We start from the raw sequence: 17,921 nt of genomic DNA on the forward strand, positions 1-17,921 counted from the left end.
TCACTGGATGAGTTATTTTACCTACTGTCATGATGTTTTCCCTAATCAAAAAACCAACTCTTACCCCATTTTTATCTTGCCCGTAGCAACTATATCCTGCAACGTTGAGCTGCCATGCCCATCACTCAACTATGTTTCCATAATAGCAATAATATCATAATCCCATTTGCTGATTCATGCCCTGAGTTCAACTGTCTTACCTGCCACTCATTGACAAGTTACGTCTGCCTCAAAGAAATCCCATTAGTTTTAGAATATGAACCACTCCCTTCTGCTCCTCGGCCAAGCATATTGCTGTTTTACAAGTGCATGGAACAATATACTAGAGGAACTCAGCAGGTCAGGTAGCGTCTATGGAGAGCAATAAACAAATGATCAGTTGGGTCAAGACCTTTCATCAAGACTCTGATGAAGGGTCTTAGTGTGAAACGTCGACTGTTTATTCCTCTCCATAGACGTTACTTGATCTGCAGGGTTCCTCCAGCACTTTTTGTGTATTGCTCTGGATTTCCAGCATCTGCAGAATCTGTTCTGTTTATACCATCCTGTAGTCTCATTTGTAGCTACAGAAAGTCAAGTCTGTGCCCCTAACTATTGAGTCTCCTGTCAAAACAGTCCTTCTTGACTCCATACTAGACTGCTATCTATCAGCATCAGTAGCTGTGCTGCTGCTCTCCTCTGAAAGACCACACCCACTAACAATATCCAAAAGGAGATACTTGTGAGGGAAATGGCCACAGGAAAATTCTGCACACCTGGTCTGTCCCCTCTCCCTTTCTAGGTGGTTACCTAGCTAACCACTGTCTGTACCTTTGGCATGATCCCCTCACTAAAGCCTATGTCTGTATCTTCCTTGAATCTAGTGTTCATGTTTATGGGTTTTATTCTTGATGCTTTGTCTATTCTTCACTTTTGCAGTCAAAGAAAACTATGCCCAGGCTTGCTGTATGCTTGCCAACAATACCAACTTTCAGTTTTGCATCACATTTCAAAAAAGTAAACCATATCAAGAACATATTTAAATAAGATCTGATGCAAGTTGTAGATAGAGTTTTTGGATCAGCAGAGGTAGATTTTTAAAAATATATTAAAGAGAAGATGCAAAATTCATGTAGTGATTTCGGAAGTTAAAGCCTTGGCGGCTGAAGATGGACCAATTGTTATTTCTTTAAACTGAGAAATTGCTTAAGTGACATTAAATATAGATCAATGGTTAAAGAAGTGGGTGCAGAGGTGCATCTTAAGGATGCAGACAGCATAGTTTTGAATAGTTTCAACTTTCCATGTTTCCATGACTTGACTTGGAATGCTGGTATTGAGTCCGTTGGTGTAGCCAAGTCAACAGATAATAAAGGAGTGAATGAGCAGCATATAAGCTAAAGCACAGATGAAACTGTACAATACTACAGGATATGGTACAGGCATTCTTTGTGATGATGTACATGAGGTGAAAATGGTGTCAAATTTGTGAATTTATGGTAGGGGAATGCGATGGAATTGGCAGCCAATTCCTATTAATTTTAGTCTTGATCTGTTTTTATTTTTAATTTCTTGCATTTTCATTATGTGTTGGATATATTCTTGATTTTGAGCTTATCTCTCTTTTTGAGTTATAGAGTACTGCAGCATAGAAACTGGTCCTTTGGCCTAGTTTGTCCATGTCTATCAAGCTGCCTATCCAAGCCAGTCCAGTTTCATTCAGATAGAAATTTAGATATTCATGGTTCAGAATCCATTTCTAAGAAATATTTCCTTTATAGAATTTTCAGTTTGTTGATTGCAGCAAGTAAATCAATCTTCATTGTACAGAACCTAAATTGCTCCTGCAGAATTTAGTGAGCAATTTATGTTTAATTTGCAGGATTGGTAAATCCAGCTTGAATGTTTCTTTTAATTTTAAACTATCAAGCAATGATGATGACAAAAAAAATGTAAGATATTTGTTTACATTAACCATGAATAGCATTTTTACACTCAGTGGCCACTTTATTAAGTGCTGTACCCCTCGTACCTAATAAAGTGGCCATCGCGTTAGTGTTCATGGTCTTCTGCTGCTGTAGCCTATTCACTTCAAGGTTGGATGTGTTGTATGTTCAGAGATGCTTAACTGTACACCACTGATGTAATGCATGGTTATTTGAGTTACTGTTACCTTCTTGTCAAGCTTGAACCAGTATGGCCATTGTCCTCTGACCTCTCTCAATAACAAAGCATTTTCACCCACAGAACCTGGATGATTTTTTTTCATTTTTGGCACCATTCTCTGTAAACTTTAGAGACTGTTGTATGTGAGATGCATAAGCCACCCTAGACACCAACAATTATTCCAAGGTCACGGTCACTTAGACCACATTTCTTCCCCATTCTGATGTTTGGTCTGAACAACAACTGAACCTCTTGACCATGTTTGCATACTTTTATGCATTGACTTGCTGCCACATGATTGGCTGATTAGATATTTGCATTAATGAGCAGGTGTACCTAATAAAATAGCCATTGAGTGTATAATATTGTTTTTTTCTTTCATTTATTTCTTACCTTTGATTACTGCTGTGTATGTTCAAAGGTCCACTGCTACTGCAGTTTTCTATTTATTCCAGAAACTGGAATCTAACTGGTGAATTGTGGAGTATAGTTCCTGCAGCGGTCCACACAATGTTCTCATTTGATTGTTCTGTTCTGCCCTCTAATTCATCACCAATTTGAGTTGGCAAGGCTAGGTCAGAAAGTTGCCTTTGGCATTTAAGCAAGGTCTTTGTGATTATGCACTATACTAGAGCCATCGTTTAGCATTTTTATCAATGCAAACAAGTGTATAGTAAACTGGATAGAGAATGTGATGCAGATTCACTCAAGCACACTAACAGGATAATCATTCTGGGAGGAGATGTAATATTGTGGAGTTTCAATTTGCGTTTTTCTATTTAACAAGATCAAACTGATAAAGAAAAATGAGTTTGGAGCAAGTGGAACTTCTATCTTTTATCTCTTTATAATAAACATACACAGATAGTGTAGAAAGAGAAATACTTTAGTACTAGAAATATGACCCATTTTCCAGCCTTTGCTACCCAGTCAAATGAACCCTTAACATCTACACATATTCAATGTATTGATGCTCAGGGAAGCTTGTAGTATATATAGCAATATTCCATTGCTCATACACTATGTATACTACACAGGGTGTATTTGTTAGTTTCTAAGTAGTTATACACTGTTTTTACTATGAGCTTTTGAGATTGTCCCATGTTATTTCATGTAGGATCCTTACAGCCATCCAAAGGAAATACTTATTACTGGATTTGCACTCTGCTCTGAATTGATAGAACAATGTAAGTCACAATCATTGGTTGCTAAAATGGGGAGTGTAAGCTCAACGTGACTAATAAAAGTTTTAATTCTGTACTGGAGCATCATAAATTGAAATGACTGTAGCGTGAGTAGCCAGGTCTTGGAATTAAACACACAGACACACACACATCCACTCCAGTGTACCCTCTGAGCTCTCTCTTTCTCTCTCTCTTTCACGCTCCCTCCCTGTCAGCCTTGAAAACCCACTCATGGCAGCTCAGGAATAACTGCGGATACGTACTTAGTAAAAATCTGAGGGATGGACAGTAGAACAATAATTCATTCGTTTGGCATCTGGTCCACCAAGGGATGTTTTCTATGTTCCCTTTAAAACCCCTAGGAATCTGTTTTGAGCACCCTTGTTTAAATTCACAGCTTAAAACCCCTGGAAAAAGATGAAAAATTGGTCATTGTTAAAATGTTGATGATTAAACCAATGTAAATTGTGAGCCTAAATTTTCCAACGATAAATAGCAGCCAGAAAGTTCTCCAATTACTAGCACACTTTGGAAGTTTATTTTTCACTCGAGCATTTTTGGGTTATAGACATTTTTCTTTTGAGAATCCTGAACAAATATTTTTTGGTGTCTCGCAATCAAAATTAATTTCAGTTAAGAAAAAAATTCTGGATTATGTTCTTTGCAACAAGTGTGTGTGTGTATATATATATATATATATATATATATATATATATATATATATATATATATATGTATATATGTATATATTCCTCTGTCTCTCAAGTTACAAAATACAAAGCTACTAGTGTTCCCAAAATTCCCTTCTTCTATGCCCACAGAATACTCTCTTCAATGTACAAGAACTAATTTATCTGTATATGGAAGATACCAGCTGAGTCTTTGATAATATTCCACCCTCCATTTTATAATTTTACTCCCCTTAATCTCTTCTTTATAGTTGTTTTATTAGCAACAGAAATCTACTTACTGCTTAACTGGACAACGTTCATATGAAAGCTTATTAACAGTAGGAACATTGCATCACTATAGTGGACAGATTACTAGATGGTGATGAGAAATCATAGGAGGCTTCATACTCCTGCCCACCTGCTAGGTTGCTGATGCCAGTTGATCTTTTTCCTTTGCTCTAAATGGGATCAGCTGTTTCAAACTAAGACTGTGTTATTGGTCTTTCTGATTGTTAGGTTCATTGGTGGTTTATAATTAATTGCGTAATTGGAGTAGAATTTGGTGATTGGGCTTTTATACAGTGATCAGTGGTTCCATTTATTATTTGTGTGGTGCCATCGATGGAATAAGCTATAACTTTGCTTATAGTTGAATAACATTCAAAGGAATAAATTAATGTAGTCAAAGCTGATATTTGCATATTAATTCTGAAAACACATTACATTTATGTAGTAACAGGAAAACATCTCATCATCTTTAATTTTTTTTTAGAACATCTTTAAAATCTGACAATGCTTTTTCTCACTAGAATCCTTCGGTACCAATGCAAAAATTACAGGACATTCAAAGAGCCATGGAATTGCTCACAGCATGTCAAGGCCCTGCTAAGAATCTGGAGGAGGCAAGTCAACACAGATACCAGTTCTGGGACACACAGCCGGTACCCAAACTTAGTACGTTTAACACCTTTTCTGGTTGACTACAATATTTATAGAAATCTTCTGTTGTTAAAAGGTGAACTTTCAGCTCAGTAATTCACAAAACTGAAGTATACATAATCAAGCCTCACAGAAAATGACAAAGTCTAAAACAAAGTATAGACAATTCAGGGAGCAGGAGTTCACGTGTTTGGGAGCTTCAACTTTCTTTTAAAACAAAAAGAAATTGGTGTCAGTAAAACTGGCCACAAAACTTGTAAAGGCTCAATTTGGCAATTAGTTTATTTGGGAAGAAAACCTGGTATCGTTACTCAGTTTAGTCTATAGATAATTGACCTTGTATCAATGCAGTTGACCCTTTTACTTCTGAAAAGCCACTTAGTTACCATCACTCTTTCAGAAACTTAGCGACTAGAGGTGCTTGTGGCATCTTGCTTGGGGCAATACCTATAGAAACCATAAGTAATCTAACAAGAATTGAATAGTTATGAATACTTTATAGTTTTTTTTTGAAAATGTACTCAAAATACTAGCTTAATTAATGACACTATATTTCTCTTTAATTTTTAGTTTGATAGTCATGTATCTTAAAATCAAACCTCACCCCGTACTATGTTCTCAACAAAAATCACTACATTCAGCATGTTGAATCGGCTTTTTCAAGGAAAGTTCACTAATAATGCCACTACTTCGATCTCTTCGCATAATCTGTATTTTAAAGTTATCTAATTTCCCCTTAAAAGCGACAATAATTATTTCCTCAGTCATGCCTTTAACAACAAGCTTTTCTGTTTTAACAATCCTTTTGAATATCAAAACATGTCCTAAATTTTCTCCACCTTAGGTCTCAATTCAGTGACAAATTTAATTCATTGATGCTAATGAGATGAAATAGTCTGTTCTATTAAATCTACTGAAGTAGTTCACTGTTTCCAAAATGTTACTCTATCTCGTGTGTACCAGTGAAAACAGCCCAAGTATTTTATCTCCTTCCTCATAACTAAGGGGTGTAATCTCTGGGATTTTCCTGGTTATCTACATTGTAAAATCTACACTTTTTGGAATAAGTGTGACTTCAGTTTGTAATGACACAAGAAGTTCTGCGGATACTGGAAATCTTGAGGAACTCAGTAAGTCAGGCAGCATGGAAGGGAATAAACAGTCAGCATTTCAGGCCAAGACCCTTCATCAGGACTGGAAAGGAAGGAATTAAAAACCAGTATAAGGAGGTGGGAGAGGGGAGGGAAAGGAATACAAGCTGGCATGTGATAGGTGAGACCCAGGTGAGGGGAAAGTGGGTGGGTGAGGAAGAGAGGATGAAATAAGAATCTGGGAGGGGATAGATGGAAGAGATTGAAAAAGAAGGTATTTAATAGGGTAGGACAATGGACCATGGAAGAAAGGGAAGGAGGAGGAGAACCAGAGAGAGTTAGTGGGCAGAGTTAAGAGATTCTATATCAAGTTTGTATTTTGGTTGTTAAATTAGTCATTAAATTTTAATAACTACTTAAATTCAAACATTCTGCATGTATTGTTACGATTTTTCCAATATACTTGCTCATTCAAAGAATTATGTATGGAACTTATACTCTGTGTAGGAGCAAACTGAAGGATCACACAGAATTGGTGTTCTACATTACAGCTGATTTATTGAACAATTGGTGTGAACTGGGAGATCAGGCAAAGCTGATCTACCTGAGTACGAACTTGGTTAAGCTTTTACATTCTTGGTTAACGACATAACCAGTAAAATTACATTTTGATAACAGAATGGTAGCTACAAGAAGACTTACAGTCTAGGTCCTGATTGTAGAATAAAATGATTATTAACCAATCTAGCAGTAAATCCAATTTTCTCTTATAACACTGGTGCATGCTATAATGTAATTACAGAAGTTCCTGAAACTTGGGTGCCATCGCTGCAGCATGCCTCTACTTTTGTCTGCAGTTCCGTTATCACATTAGCACAATCCACATCCCTATTTTTTTAATTATTAGCCCTCACTATTCTTTGCCCTACACTCTAATGCAGCCTTGAATTTTGTCAAATTATGTTATATAAGCAATCTTTTATTTTACTCCCAACATTTATTAGCCAAATGTCTATTTTGCGATCTGTTCTATGGTTACTTAGCCCTAATTTTAAAACATCACACGTCTTCTTTTACCTTAACTATGATATCTAATCCTCCCCAGCTTATGAACACCCAATTTTTTGTCCAGCCCATACATACAAAGAAGCATTTCGGAGTCTGGTGGGAAGGATTTGCCAGTAACTGTGGGACTATGGCATGTTCTGCCATGTGGGAACTTGGTTCATGGCTACATTTTTGACTTGTGACCGGTGTTCAAGTTCTGAACAGTTTACAGGCCTGCCATAATGTGGAGAGGACAAGTATTCGATTCTGGAAATTTTTGTGATGTTCAGTTTGTGCTTGAAGGTCATCGCTGGATTTTATTTGAAAGCAAAAGAACAAAAGCTGTTGCTTTTTCAACAGTTTCATGGCTAAGGACACTTTATTTGATTCTTATTTCAGCTTATTAATTGGTTCCTCCTATTAATTACTTTGGCTTGCAGAGTCTTGTTGATTGCCAATTTTAAATTATTTTTTCAACATTTTCATTTTTAATGAGGTCATTGCCAATTATGTTTATCTTACACATATGATTTAATTATGCACATAGTTCAGAAGCGTGAGATGTAATATATGCATTTAGGTACCAGATGAATGCAGATGTTATTCTTATTTCTGAACCATGTACATAATTAAATCAATATTCCAAATTACAATGTCACCATAAAATACTTGTAAGAGAAGCCCAAATATTTCAAATCTTTTTCATAAAGAATTATTTATCATTAGTAAATCAACATACAGACTTTCAGATTTCTACAGCTTCATGTTGCACAGTGATAAATATACAAATTAGAAATGTATGTATTAGTTCTGCAGCATGTGTAAATAGAAAGTATCTGAAATCCAAATTATCTATGTCTTAAAACTATATTGAATTCTCTAATTGAAGTACAGGAAGCTATATGCATGTACAGACTCCCTTACAAGGAGTTCGGAGTTCAATTCCAGTGCCATTGTGTAAAGAGTCTCTGTACGTGGACGTGTGGACTTACTTCAGGTCTTCTGGTTTCCTTTCTCAGTCCACTGATGTATTGGGTAGGTTGATTGTCCCATGATTAGGTTAGGATTAATTGGGATTATCAGGGTTTGCTGGGGCGGCGTGGCTCAAAGGGCCAGAAGGGCCTACTCCGTGCTGTATCCCGAAATAAATAAAAAAAATAAGAAGGGTTCATTGATTTCAGTATTATTTGATTGAAGAAACTAATAACAATAAAGGAATGGCAGATGAGTATCATTCTTTACAATTGGAACTACGGAAGAACCACGTGTGAACATTTTAATAAGTTTACAAATGCAGCAGGGTTTAACATTAAGGTTTGTTAGTCTAAAAAGATTAAAAACTTGATTCTGTCTTTCCAATATTTTTATTAATTTGTATATATAAGAATACAGGGTACAGGAAAAAAATATGTCAATACGTTAAACTAAATCGCATATAAAGACTCCTTACCCTATATTCGTACAAGTCAATTAGTTCATAACATTGAAAAATAATAATTTTATTATATTAAACAAATCTAACCCACTACCAAGACCGAAGCTGATTAATAGAAAAAAGAAAGAAAAAAGATTGTTTGTCATCATCTGTACTTTAACAGCAAATCAAAGGTTTTGAAAATAATTCAGAAAAGGTCCCCACAACGTTTGAAAGTCTTCATTAGTTTCAGAGATTGAACATCGAATCTTCTCTAAATTTAATCATGACATCACATCACTTAACCATTGGGCGTGAATAGGAGGGGCTGCATCTTTCCACTTAAGCAAAAGCGTCCTTCTGGCCATAAGAGTCATAAAAGCTAAAATGTGCAAGTCAGATGGCTCCAAAATAATATCCTTTCCTCCAACAACACCAAAGAAAGCAGTCAAAGGATTAGGCTTGAAATTTACTTTAAAAAGTATCAAGAAGGTTTGAAATACTTCTTTCCAGTATTTTCCAAGACTTGGACATGTCCAAAACATATGAATGAGTGAAGCTTCTCCATTATTACATTTATCACAATACGGAGATATATCTAAGTAAAAACGAGACGATATATCCTTAGTCATATGGACCCTATAGACCACTTTAAATTGAAGGAGAGAGTGAAGGGCACATAACGATGAATTGTTGACCAATTTAAAATTTGATACCAAGTTTCCTCAGAAATTGAAGTCTGTGAATCTTGTTCCCAAAGATTTTTAATTTTATCTAAAGGAACACTTCTCATTCCCAACAGCATATTATGAATATTAGATATAGATCCATTATAAAAAGGTTTCAGATTAAAGATTACATCTAATAGATTCTTATCAGGACTTTTAGGAAATTACTTATTTGAGACCGTAAAAAATCTCTTATTTGTAGATACCGAAAAAAATGTGTTTTGGGTGAACTATATTTAGTTGACAATTGTTCAAACGAGAAAAGACTTCCCTCTACAAACAAGTCCTGAAAGCATGTAATACCTAATCTATCCCATTCTTTAAATGCCACATCAATCATAGAGGGTTTTAAAAAATAATTAGAAAAAATAGGACTCAAAAGAGAAAATCTCAATAAGCCAACATATTTTCGGAACTGTATTCAAATCCTCATAGTGTGTTTAACTATCAGATTATCAGTTAACTTACTCAAAGACAAAGGAAGTGAGGATCCAAGAAGAGAAATAATAGAGAATTAATTAACAGAATTAGCTTCTAAAACAACCCACATCGGGCAATCCTCATGATTTATATAATATAACCAAAATGTAAGATTTCTTATATTAACTGCCCAATAATAAAATCTAAAGTTTGGTAAGGCTAATCCTCCATTCTTTTTATCTTTCTGAAGATGAATTTTATTTAATCTAGAACGTTTATTCTTTCATATATTAGAAAATATAATAGAGTCAAGAGAATCAAAAAAGGATTTAGGAATGAAAACTGGCAATGCTGAAAAAGATATATAAAATTAGGTAATATATTCATTTTGATAGAGTTAATTCAACCAATTAACGATAACGAAAGAGGCGACCAATTTGATAGTATTCTTTTTGCATTATTCAATAGAGTAAGAAAATTTTCTTTAATTAGACACCTGTAATTTTTAGTGATTGTTACACCTAAATAGATAAATTGGTTTCTTACAATTTTAAAAGGAAAGTTAGAATTTATCGGTATCAAATTGTTCAAAGGGAAAAGTTCATTTTTATGTAGGTTTAATTTATAACCTGAAAACTGGCTAAAACAGGAAAGCACATGGGGTAATAAAGTCTCAACATTAGAAATAAATAGCAGTAAATCATCAGCATACAACGAGACTTTATGAATAGTGTCTCTCCTTAAAATACCGGTGATATCATTAGATTCTTGAAAAGCAAAGGCTAAAGGTTCTAAGGCCAGATAAAAACTTGATTCTAATATTTGATTATATGCAGTTAAATTTTTAAAAAGTTTACAAATTGAGACTTCATTCTTAATCAATGACGTAGATTTATACAAATTTCTGGTGTGGTAGAGGCTTTTCAGCCCATGATGTATGTGCTGAAAAAATTGCACATTTGTCTTGTTTTTGTTGCAGCTAAATGTAAGTACTGATAGTCCACTATTTAACCATTTGGAAGTCATGATGGTTTGGCATTTAACTCGCTAGATGATGTGTGCTACATTCCCCATCCACACATTGGGTCCCTGGTTCCCCTGCTTCCTTTCTATTCACACACCAAGCCACTGGTTCCTGTGCTTCATGATTAAATCATTGTGTTGCAGAAATGTGGCAATTCTGTCTCAGTTCTGCTCCTCTGACCCGGAACATTTGGTGGTCAAGTGTCATTCATCCTCTCTGCCATTATCCAGGTTGCATTGTGCATTCCACTACTGGCAAACGTCAAACTGGCACTGGAGGAACTGAGCATTGTGGATTCAGTCACGAGACTGTGCACCCTGATTACCTCCTGATCATTGCAGTGGAATTCAAACAGACCTACTTGAAGTAGTCTCTGACAAACTACCACCAATGTGTCACCTGTGGAACCACGGGAGTCAAATACTCGATCACTGTGACACCACCATCAGGGACGCTTACCGTACCATCACATGCCCGCACTTTGGCAAGTCCGGTCACCTGGCTGTACGCCTTCTCCTGATATATAGGCAGAGACTGGGGATTGCAGCACCAGTGGTGAGGACTGCAAAGGTATGGTCAAGGAAGATGGAGTATGTTTTGAATCAGTGGACTGGACCATGTTTAGGGATTCATCTTTGGATGTGAATGAACATGCCAGAGTCATCACTGACTTCAACAAGACCTGAGTGGATGAGTGTGTGCCTTTGAGAACATACGAATACACGCAAACCAGAAGCCTTGGACGAACTAGCAGGTTCACAATCTGCTAAGGGCTTGATCTGTTGTGTTTAAGACTGGCAAACCAGAACACTACAAGAACTTCAGCTGTGAGAGAGAATAACGATTTTGTATGAAGTTAGAGACTCGGGCGGATGTATGAAAGCGGTAGCAGAGCTTGCATGTCATTACTTTCTTATAAGGTGAAACCTAACAGCATAATACTTCACCCCCCAATGAGCTTAATGCCTTCTATGCACGCTTTGAAAGGGAGAATAAAACTACACCTGCGAGAATCCCCACAGCATCTGGTGAACCTGTGATCTCTGTCTTGGAGACCTGATATCAGAACATCCTCCTAAAGGATGAACCTTTGCAAGGCATCAGGCCCCAATGGTGTACCTGGCAGGTTACTGAAAACCTGTGCTAACCAACTGGCTGGAGTATTCAGTGCTGTAGTTACAGAGTTTGAACCTGCTCCAAAAGGACATCAATCATACCGTAAGAAAAACAAAGTGAGCTGCCTCAGACAATTATTGCCTGGTAGCTCTCATATCTAATGTGATGAAGTGCTTTATGAGATTGATTATTGGTAAAACTAACTTCTGTCTGATCAAGGACCTGGACCCACAGTGGTAGAAAAATTTTATGAAGAGCATTCTGACTGGTTCCGTCACCACCTGGTATAAAGGGTTTGATGCAAAGGTTGAAAGACAGAGGCTACAGGTTGTAGGCTTAGACAGCTCCATCATAGGGAACACCCCTTCTGCTATCCAGGACATTTTCAAAAAGCAATGCCTCAAGAAGACAGCATCCATCACCGAGGACCCACACCATCTGGGACATGCCCTCTTCTCATTACTACCATTGAGGGAGAGTTACAGGAGCCTGAAGACCCATGCTCAATGTTTTAGGAACAGTGCTACACCTCAACTGTCAGATTTCTGAATGGTCCATGAACGCTACCTCACTATTCCTCTTGCATTAGTTATTCATTCATTCATTTTTGGGTAATCTATAGTAATTTTTATGTCTTGCACTGTACTGCTGCCACAGAATAACAAATTTCACAGCATATATCAGTGATAACAATTCTGTTGCCTATGCTCCCTGCAAATACTACTATTTGATATCTATTTTAAGTGATTAGTACATTGTAAGCAGTGCATTTTATGAAAGCATTTTGTGTTTTGGTCCCTATAGATGAAGTGGTGACAACTCATGGTTCTATTGAGCCAGATAAAGAGAACATCCGTCAAGAGCCATATTCTTTGCCTCAGGGCTTCATGTGGGATACTCTGGATATGGGCAATACTGAGGAGGTTTGTATCTCAAACATCTGAAGTTCGTAAAAGGTTGGGGCTTAGTTGTTTTCCATATAAATATGATCACAATTAAAATTCAGCTTCATATTATTTCTATATTAGGGTTAGTTGAAATCAGTCTTCATCAGAGAAGTCTTACTAAAATTAATGACTATATAAGACCATAAGACCCTGCGATATAGGAGCAGAATTAGGTCAATTGGCCCATTGAGTCAGCTCCACCATATCATCATGGCTGATCCATTTTCCTCTTGGCCCCTTCTCCTGCCTTCTCCCCATATCCCTAAATACTCTTAACTAATAAAGAATCTATCAACCTCTGTCATAAATATACCCAATGACTTTGCCACCACAGCCGTCTGTGACAATGAATTCCACAGATCCACCACGTTCTGACTCAAGAAATTCCTCTTAATCTCCATTCTGAATGGACACCCCTCAATTCTGAGGCTGTGTCCTCTGGTCTTAGACTCTCCCAATATAGGAAACATCCTCTCCATATCCACTGTATCGGGGCCATTCAAAATTGGATAGGATTCAATGAGATTCCACCCCCCCCCACCCCACCATTCTTCTGAATTTCAGTGAGTAGAGGCCCAGAGCCATCAATCACACCTCATACTATAACCTTTCAATCTCGGAATCATTCTCGTGAACCTCCTTTGAACCTTCTCCAATGTCAGTACATCCTTCTTAGATAAGGGGTCCAAAATAAGCTCTCAACACTCCAAGAGGGTCTCAACAGCACTTTATAAAAATGTAACATTACATCTTGCTTTTATATTGTAATCCTCTCAAAATGAATGTTAACATTGCATTTGCCTTCCTTTGCACCTCAGATTTTTGAATTTTCTCTCCACTTAGAAAATAATCTACGCTTTTATTTCTTCAACCAAAGTGCATGACCATATACTTCTGGACACTGTATTCCATCTACCACTTCTTTGCCTATTCTCCCAATCTTCTTAAGTCCTTCTTTAACCTCTATGCTTCTTCAGCAGTACCTGCCCCTCCACCTTTCATCGTATCATGTGCAAACTTGACCTCAAAGCCATCAATTCCTTCATCCAAATCACTGACATATAATGTAAAAAGAAGTGGTCCCAACACTGACCCCTGTGGAAAACCATCAATCACAGGCAGCCAACCAGAAATGGCTCCCTTTATTCTCAATCTTTCCTCTTGGTTATCGGCCAGTGCTCTACCCATGCTAGTATTTTTCCTGTAATACGATGGGCTCTTAACTTGTTAAGCAGCCTCATGTGTGGCACCTTGTCAAAGGCCTTCTAAAAATCCAAGTATACAACAGCCATCAATTTTCATTTACCACCACTAAAACAGATTATCTGGGAATAATCTTGCTGTGGTTTGTAGAAGCCAGCTATATGTTAATTATTTGCTGCACGTTGTTACAGCAATGAATCTGTTGTTGGTCATGAACAGGTTGAATAAATCTTCTTTTCTTGCTTGTTCATTACTTTTGGTATTATCTGTCCAAATAAGTAGCAAATGAAGGAATTTCAAATTTTCACCATGTAAAGTGAGCTTTGTCCCTGGGGGTTAGTGAAGCTAACTCATCTGTACTGAGCCTGTTTCTTGAATTAATACCCAAAGTAGAATTTGCATAATTCCCAAAACTGGGATTCTTTGTTGTATGTAGGGTTTACTCAACAATTATACATACATCTATAAGAACATATGTAACAGTAGCTCAAACATAACTAAGTTTAATCTATTATAACATATGACTTAATGAAGATGACTGTACCTAAAAATAAAAGTTGCAAATTCTGGATATACTCAGCAAGTTAGACAGCATCTGCAAAGAGGAAAACTCAATTTACTAATCAATGACCTTTTTAACCTGGCTGCTTGATTTACAGTTGAAAGAACTGTACACGTTGTTAAATGAAAATTATGTGGAAGATGATGACAATATGTTTAGATTTGATTACTCACCTCAGTTTCTACAGTGGTAAGTAAACAGTTTTTACAGTTAAATATGATCTTTTGTGATTTTATTTTAATTTATGATTAGTTTCAATTGTTATTTCAAAGGATGAATATTTTTATAGGGCTCTTCGTCCTCCAGGCTGGTTACCACAGTGGCACTGTGGAGTCCGTGTATCTTCAAACAGAAAATTAGTGGGGTTTATTAGCGCCATTCCTGCCAATGTCCGTATTTATGAAATGTAGGTTCTCATTCTATTCCATTTATTTTGAATATACATAATTTGTTTTTCTGGGCTATTTTCTTCATGATTTATAGTACATTTTAACTATATAACTAAAATTTGATTATGTAAAATATACTTTTTTAAATTATTTAACTTTTTTGAGATTTTTCTTTTAACTTGTGAATGTTTATATGTATGTGCTTGGATTGTATAGTTAGAACACCTTAGAAGATGAGGGTTTCGATTATGTTTTCCTAACGTATCTATTTTGCACATTATTAAGGCTGTAAATGCTGAATGCTAGCACTCCTTCATATGTCAATTTGTTGCAATTTTTAAATTACACTTCAGCCCTTGCCCAGTTGTGACCACAAAATCATAAAAACGTACAGTACAGACATGGGTGCTTATGGACCATCTCGTCCATGCCTACCATGATTATTTATAGTAATTTGATTTGCAACTTTAGGTCTGTATCTTTTGAGTCTATTCCTACCAAAGTGCCTGTCCAAATGCCTTTTAAATGTTGTAAACATATCTGTCTCTGCTGCCTGCACTAGCAGCTTGTTCCAGATATTCACCACTCTTTTTGTGTAGAAAACTTATGACTCCAATCTTCTTTAAATTTCATCCCTCTCAGCTTAAACCGGTGCTGTCTAGTTCTAAACTCCCTGCTCCAGGAACAACATTCTGACTGTCAATGCCCCTCATAATTTTGTAAACTTCTGTGAGATCACTTCTCAGCCTTCTACATTCCATGGAGGCCAGAACCAGCCTATTCAATCTCTCCTTTTAACAATAGCTCTCCTATCCAGGAAACATCCAGGTGAATCTGTTTTGCATTATTTCTATTGCTACTACATCCATTTTGTAAAAAATTCTCTAAAATTGGTACCTAATTATTTTTGTACAACTGCAATATGATGTCTCAATTCTTATACTCAGTGCCTTGACATATGAGGGCAAGCATACCAAATGCCTTTTTTTCACTATCCTATCCACCAGATTGCCACTTTCAGAGAACTATGGACACTCATAATACTCCTAATTAATGTCCCTAACATTTACTCAATATAGGCTACCACATTTTGACTTTCCAAAAATCATTTCCTCGTACTTGTCCACACTATGTTCCAGCCACCACTGTTAATCTCAGCTTTCCATTTGTACCTTTAAACAACCTTCTTCATTATCTACAATTCCACTAACTTTTTATTATCTGTAAAACTTACTAATCTGAGTAACTTTACTATCTCTGTCTTCTAAGACAAGTAATTCATACAAAAAAGTAAGGATTGACCACCCACAGTACACCTTATTACAATTTTCAGTTAGAAAACTACCTATTGTCTCATATTACCCATTTAATTTTGGATCCTGTTCACTAAAATGCCAAAATGTGTGGCTTAATTTCAGAATTTGGCCAGTTTCAATATTCATATACAGATGTATGAACAAATAACGGGATTAGTCCCATTGAATCTGCTCCTGCCATTCAGTACAATCTTAGCCATTGCTTTTATAATCTCAGCTCTGTATCCTGCCTAACCCTTTCTTTCATGCTTATCATGAATCTTTCCATTTTAAAAATATGCAGAACTTTACTTCCACCTTCCTTTGAAGAAGTGTTCAAAAGACTCAACCCTCTGAGAGAATAAAATGAGTGATCTTTTATTTTGAACAGTGATCTTGTTTAAGGTTTTTCCACATTTTCTCCCTGGCCCCTCTGTCAAGTTCTAACAGGATCTTGTATATTTCAATCAGGCTGCTCACTCTTCTAAATTCTAGTCATAAAAGCCAGCTCATTCTACCTGTCCTCATAGATCAACATGCCTGTTTCATGTATCAATCTAGTAAAAGCTTCTCTGAACAAATCTACATCCTTCCTTAAGGAGACTAATTCATATATCATAATCCCGATGTTTTGTATTAGTGAAGTATAACTTGCCTAATTTTGTATTCTATTCCACTGGCAATAACTGTTGGCATTTTGATAAGTTTTCTAATTACTTTCTGTACTTGCTTTTTTGCCTTTTATAAATCATCGACTTCTTCACCCAGTTACCACTGTTTCTCAAAGCGCTATAATATCTATTTAAATAATACGCTCTTTTTAAGTTTCAAGCCAAATTGGACAATCTCACATTTTACTCCACGTGTCTAAGTGTCTGCCCATTAACTTAATCTCTTTCCAGCCTTCTCTTGTATTCTTCACCACAACATATTTTTGTGCCTGTCTTTGTGTTGTTATCAAGTCATTCATATAAGCTGTAATAAACTGAGGCTGCAACATACTATTGTTACATCCTGCAAAACAGTAAAAAAAGATCCATATATGACAACTGTCTTCTTCCTGCTAGTCAATCAATCTTCTTTCCATGCCTGCCGCCCTGAAGTATAATTCATAATAGCTTCCAATATTTTCCCTTTAATAGATATTAAGAAAACTGATCTGTAGTTTTCTGCGAAGCCCTTGGATTTAAAATTGCTATTGCATAATCTAATGGAACTACGCTCAAACTAGGGAATTTTAAAAAAAATTAAAATCATTGCATCATCTAGTTACATAGCTACTTTTGTTTTTAAGACCCTTGTATAAAGTCCATCGGGTCTCATGGACTTGTCAGCCCATGGTTTCAACTTCTTTGGTACCACTTGTTTGCAGTTTTTGTCAGCGTTTGTCTCTCCGTTTTAATTCCTGATTTACAGCAGTTTCTGGGAAGTTACTCATATCCTCTAAAAAGAGAACCTGATAGAAATATGTGCTGTTACATATGTATTGCAGAAAACCAGGTTCATTTGCCTATCTAGATTAATCACATTTGTGTGCATTGGGTCTATATCCATCAAGTACCTAAATAAATGTCTCTTCAAAATACGGATTATATCTAATTCCACCATCTCTGGCAGTGCATTCTAGTTACCAGCCACTCTCTGTATCCAAAAAAAAACTTACCCCTTAGGTCCTCTTTAAAATTCCTACCTCTCATCTTAAGCCTATGCCATCTTGTTTTTAATATTCCTACAATGGGAAAAAGA

General features: G+C 36.3%; 1 protein-coding gene across 3 annotated transcripts in view; it reads left to right on the plus strand.

Annotated features, from left to right (window-relative positions):
• nmt2 (N-myristoyltransferase 2) overlaps positions 1-17,921 on the plus strand; it is a 77,369-nt gene that overhangs the window by 45,907 nt on the left and 13,541 nt on the right. Inside the window, exons 1-5 of one of the 3 annotated variants that reach the window (XM_072253743.1) lie at positions 3,263-3,332; positions 4,810-4,954; positions 12,584-12,702; positions 14,589-14,680; positions 14,781-14,897. In XM_072253743.1, the coding sequence (XP_072109844.1) occupies positions 4,825-4,954; positions 12,584-12,702; positions 14,589-14,680; positions 14,781-14,897 (458 nt within the window). In that variant the 5' untranslated portion in view covers positions 3,263-3,332; positions 4,810-4,824. Of the gene's footprint in view, positions 1-3,262; positions 3,333-4,809; positions 4,955-12,583; positions 12,703-14,588; positions 14,681-14,780; positions 14,898-17,921 lie in introns of those variants that run through there. The other 2 variants (XM_072253741.1, XM_072253742.1) reach the window with 2 other exon arrangements.

Source organism: Mobula birostris, chromosome 3 (assembly GCF_030028105.1).
Source record: "Mobula birostris isolate sMobBir1 chromosome 3, sMobBir1.hap1, whole genome shotgun sequence".
In the NCBI taxonomy this organism is placed as follows: domain Eukaryota; kingdom Metazoa; phylum Chordata; class Chondrichthyes; order Myliobatiformes; family Myliobatidae; genus Mobula; species Mobula birostris.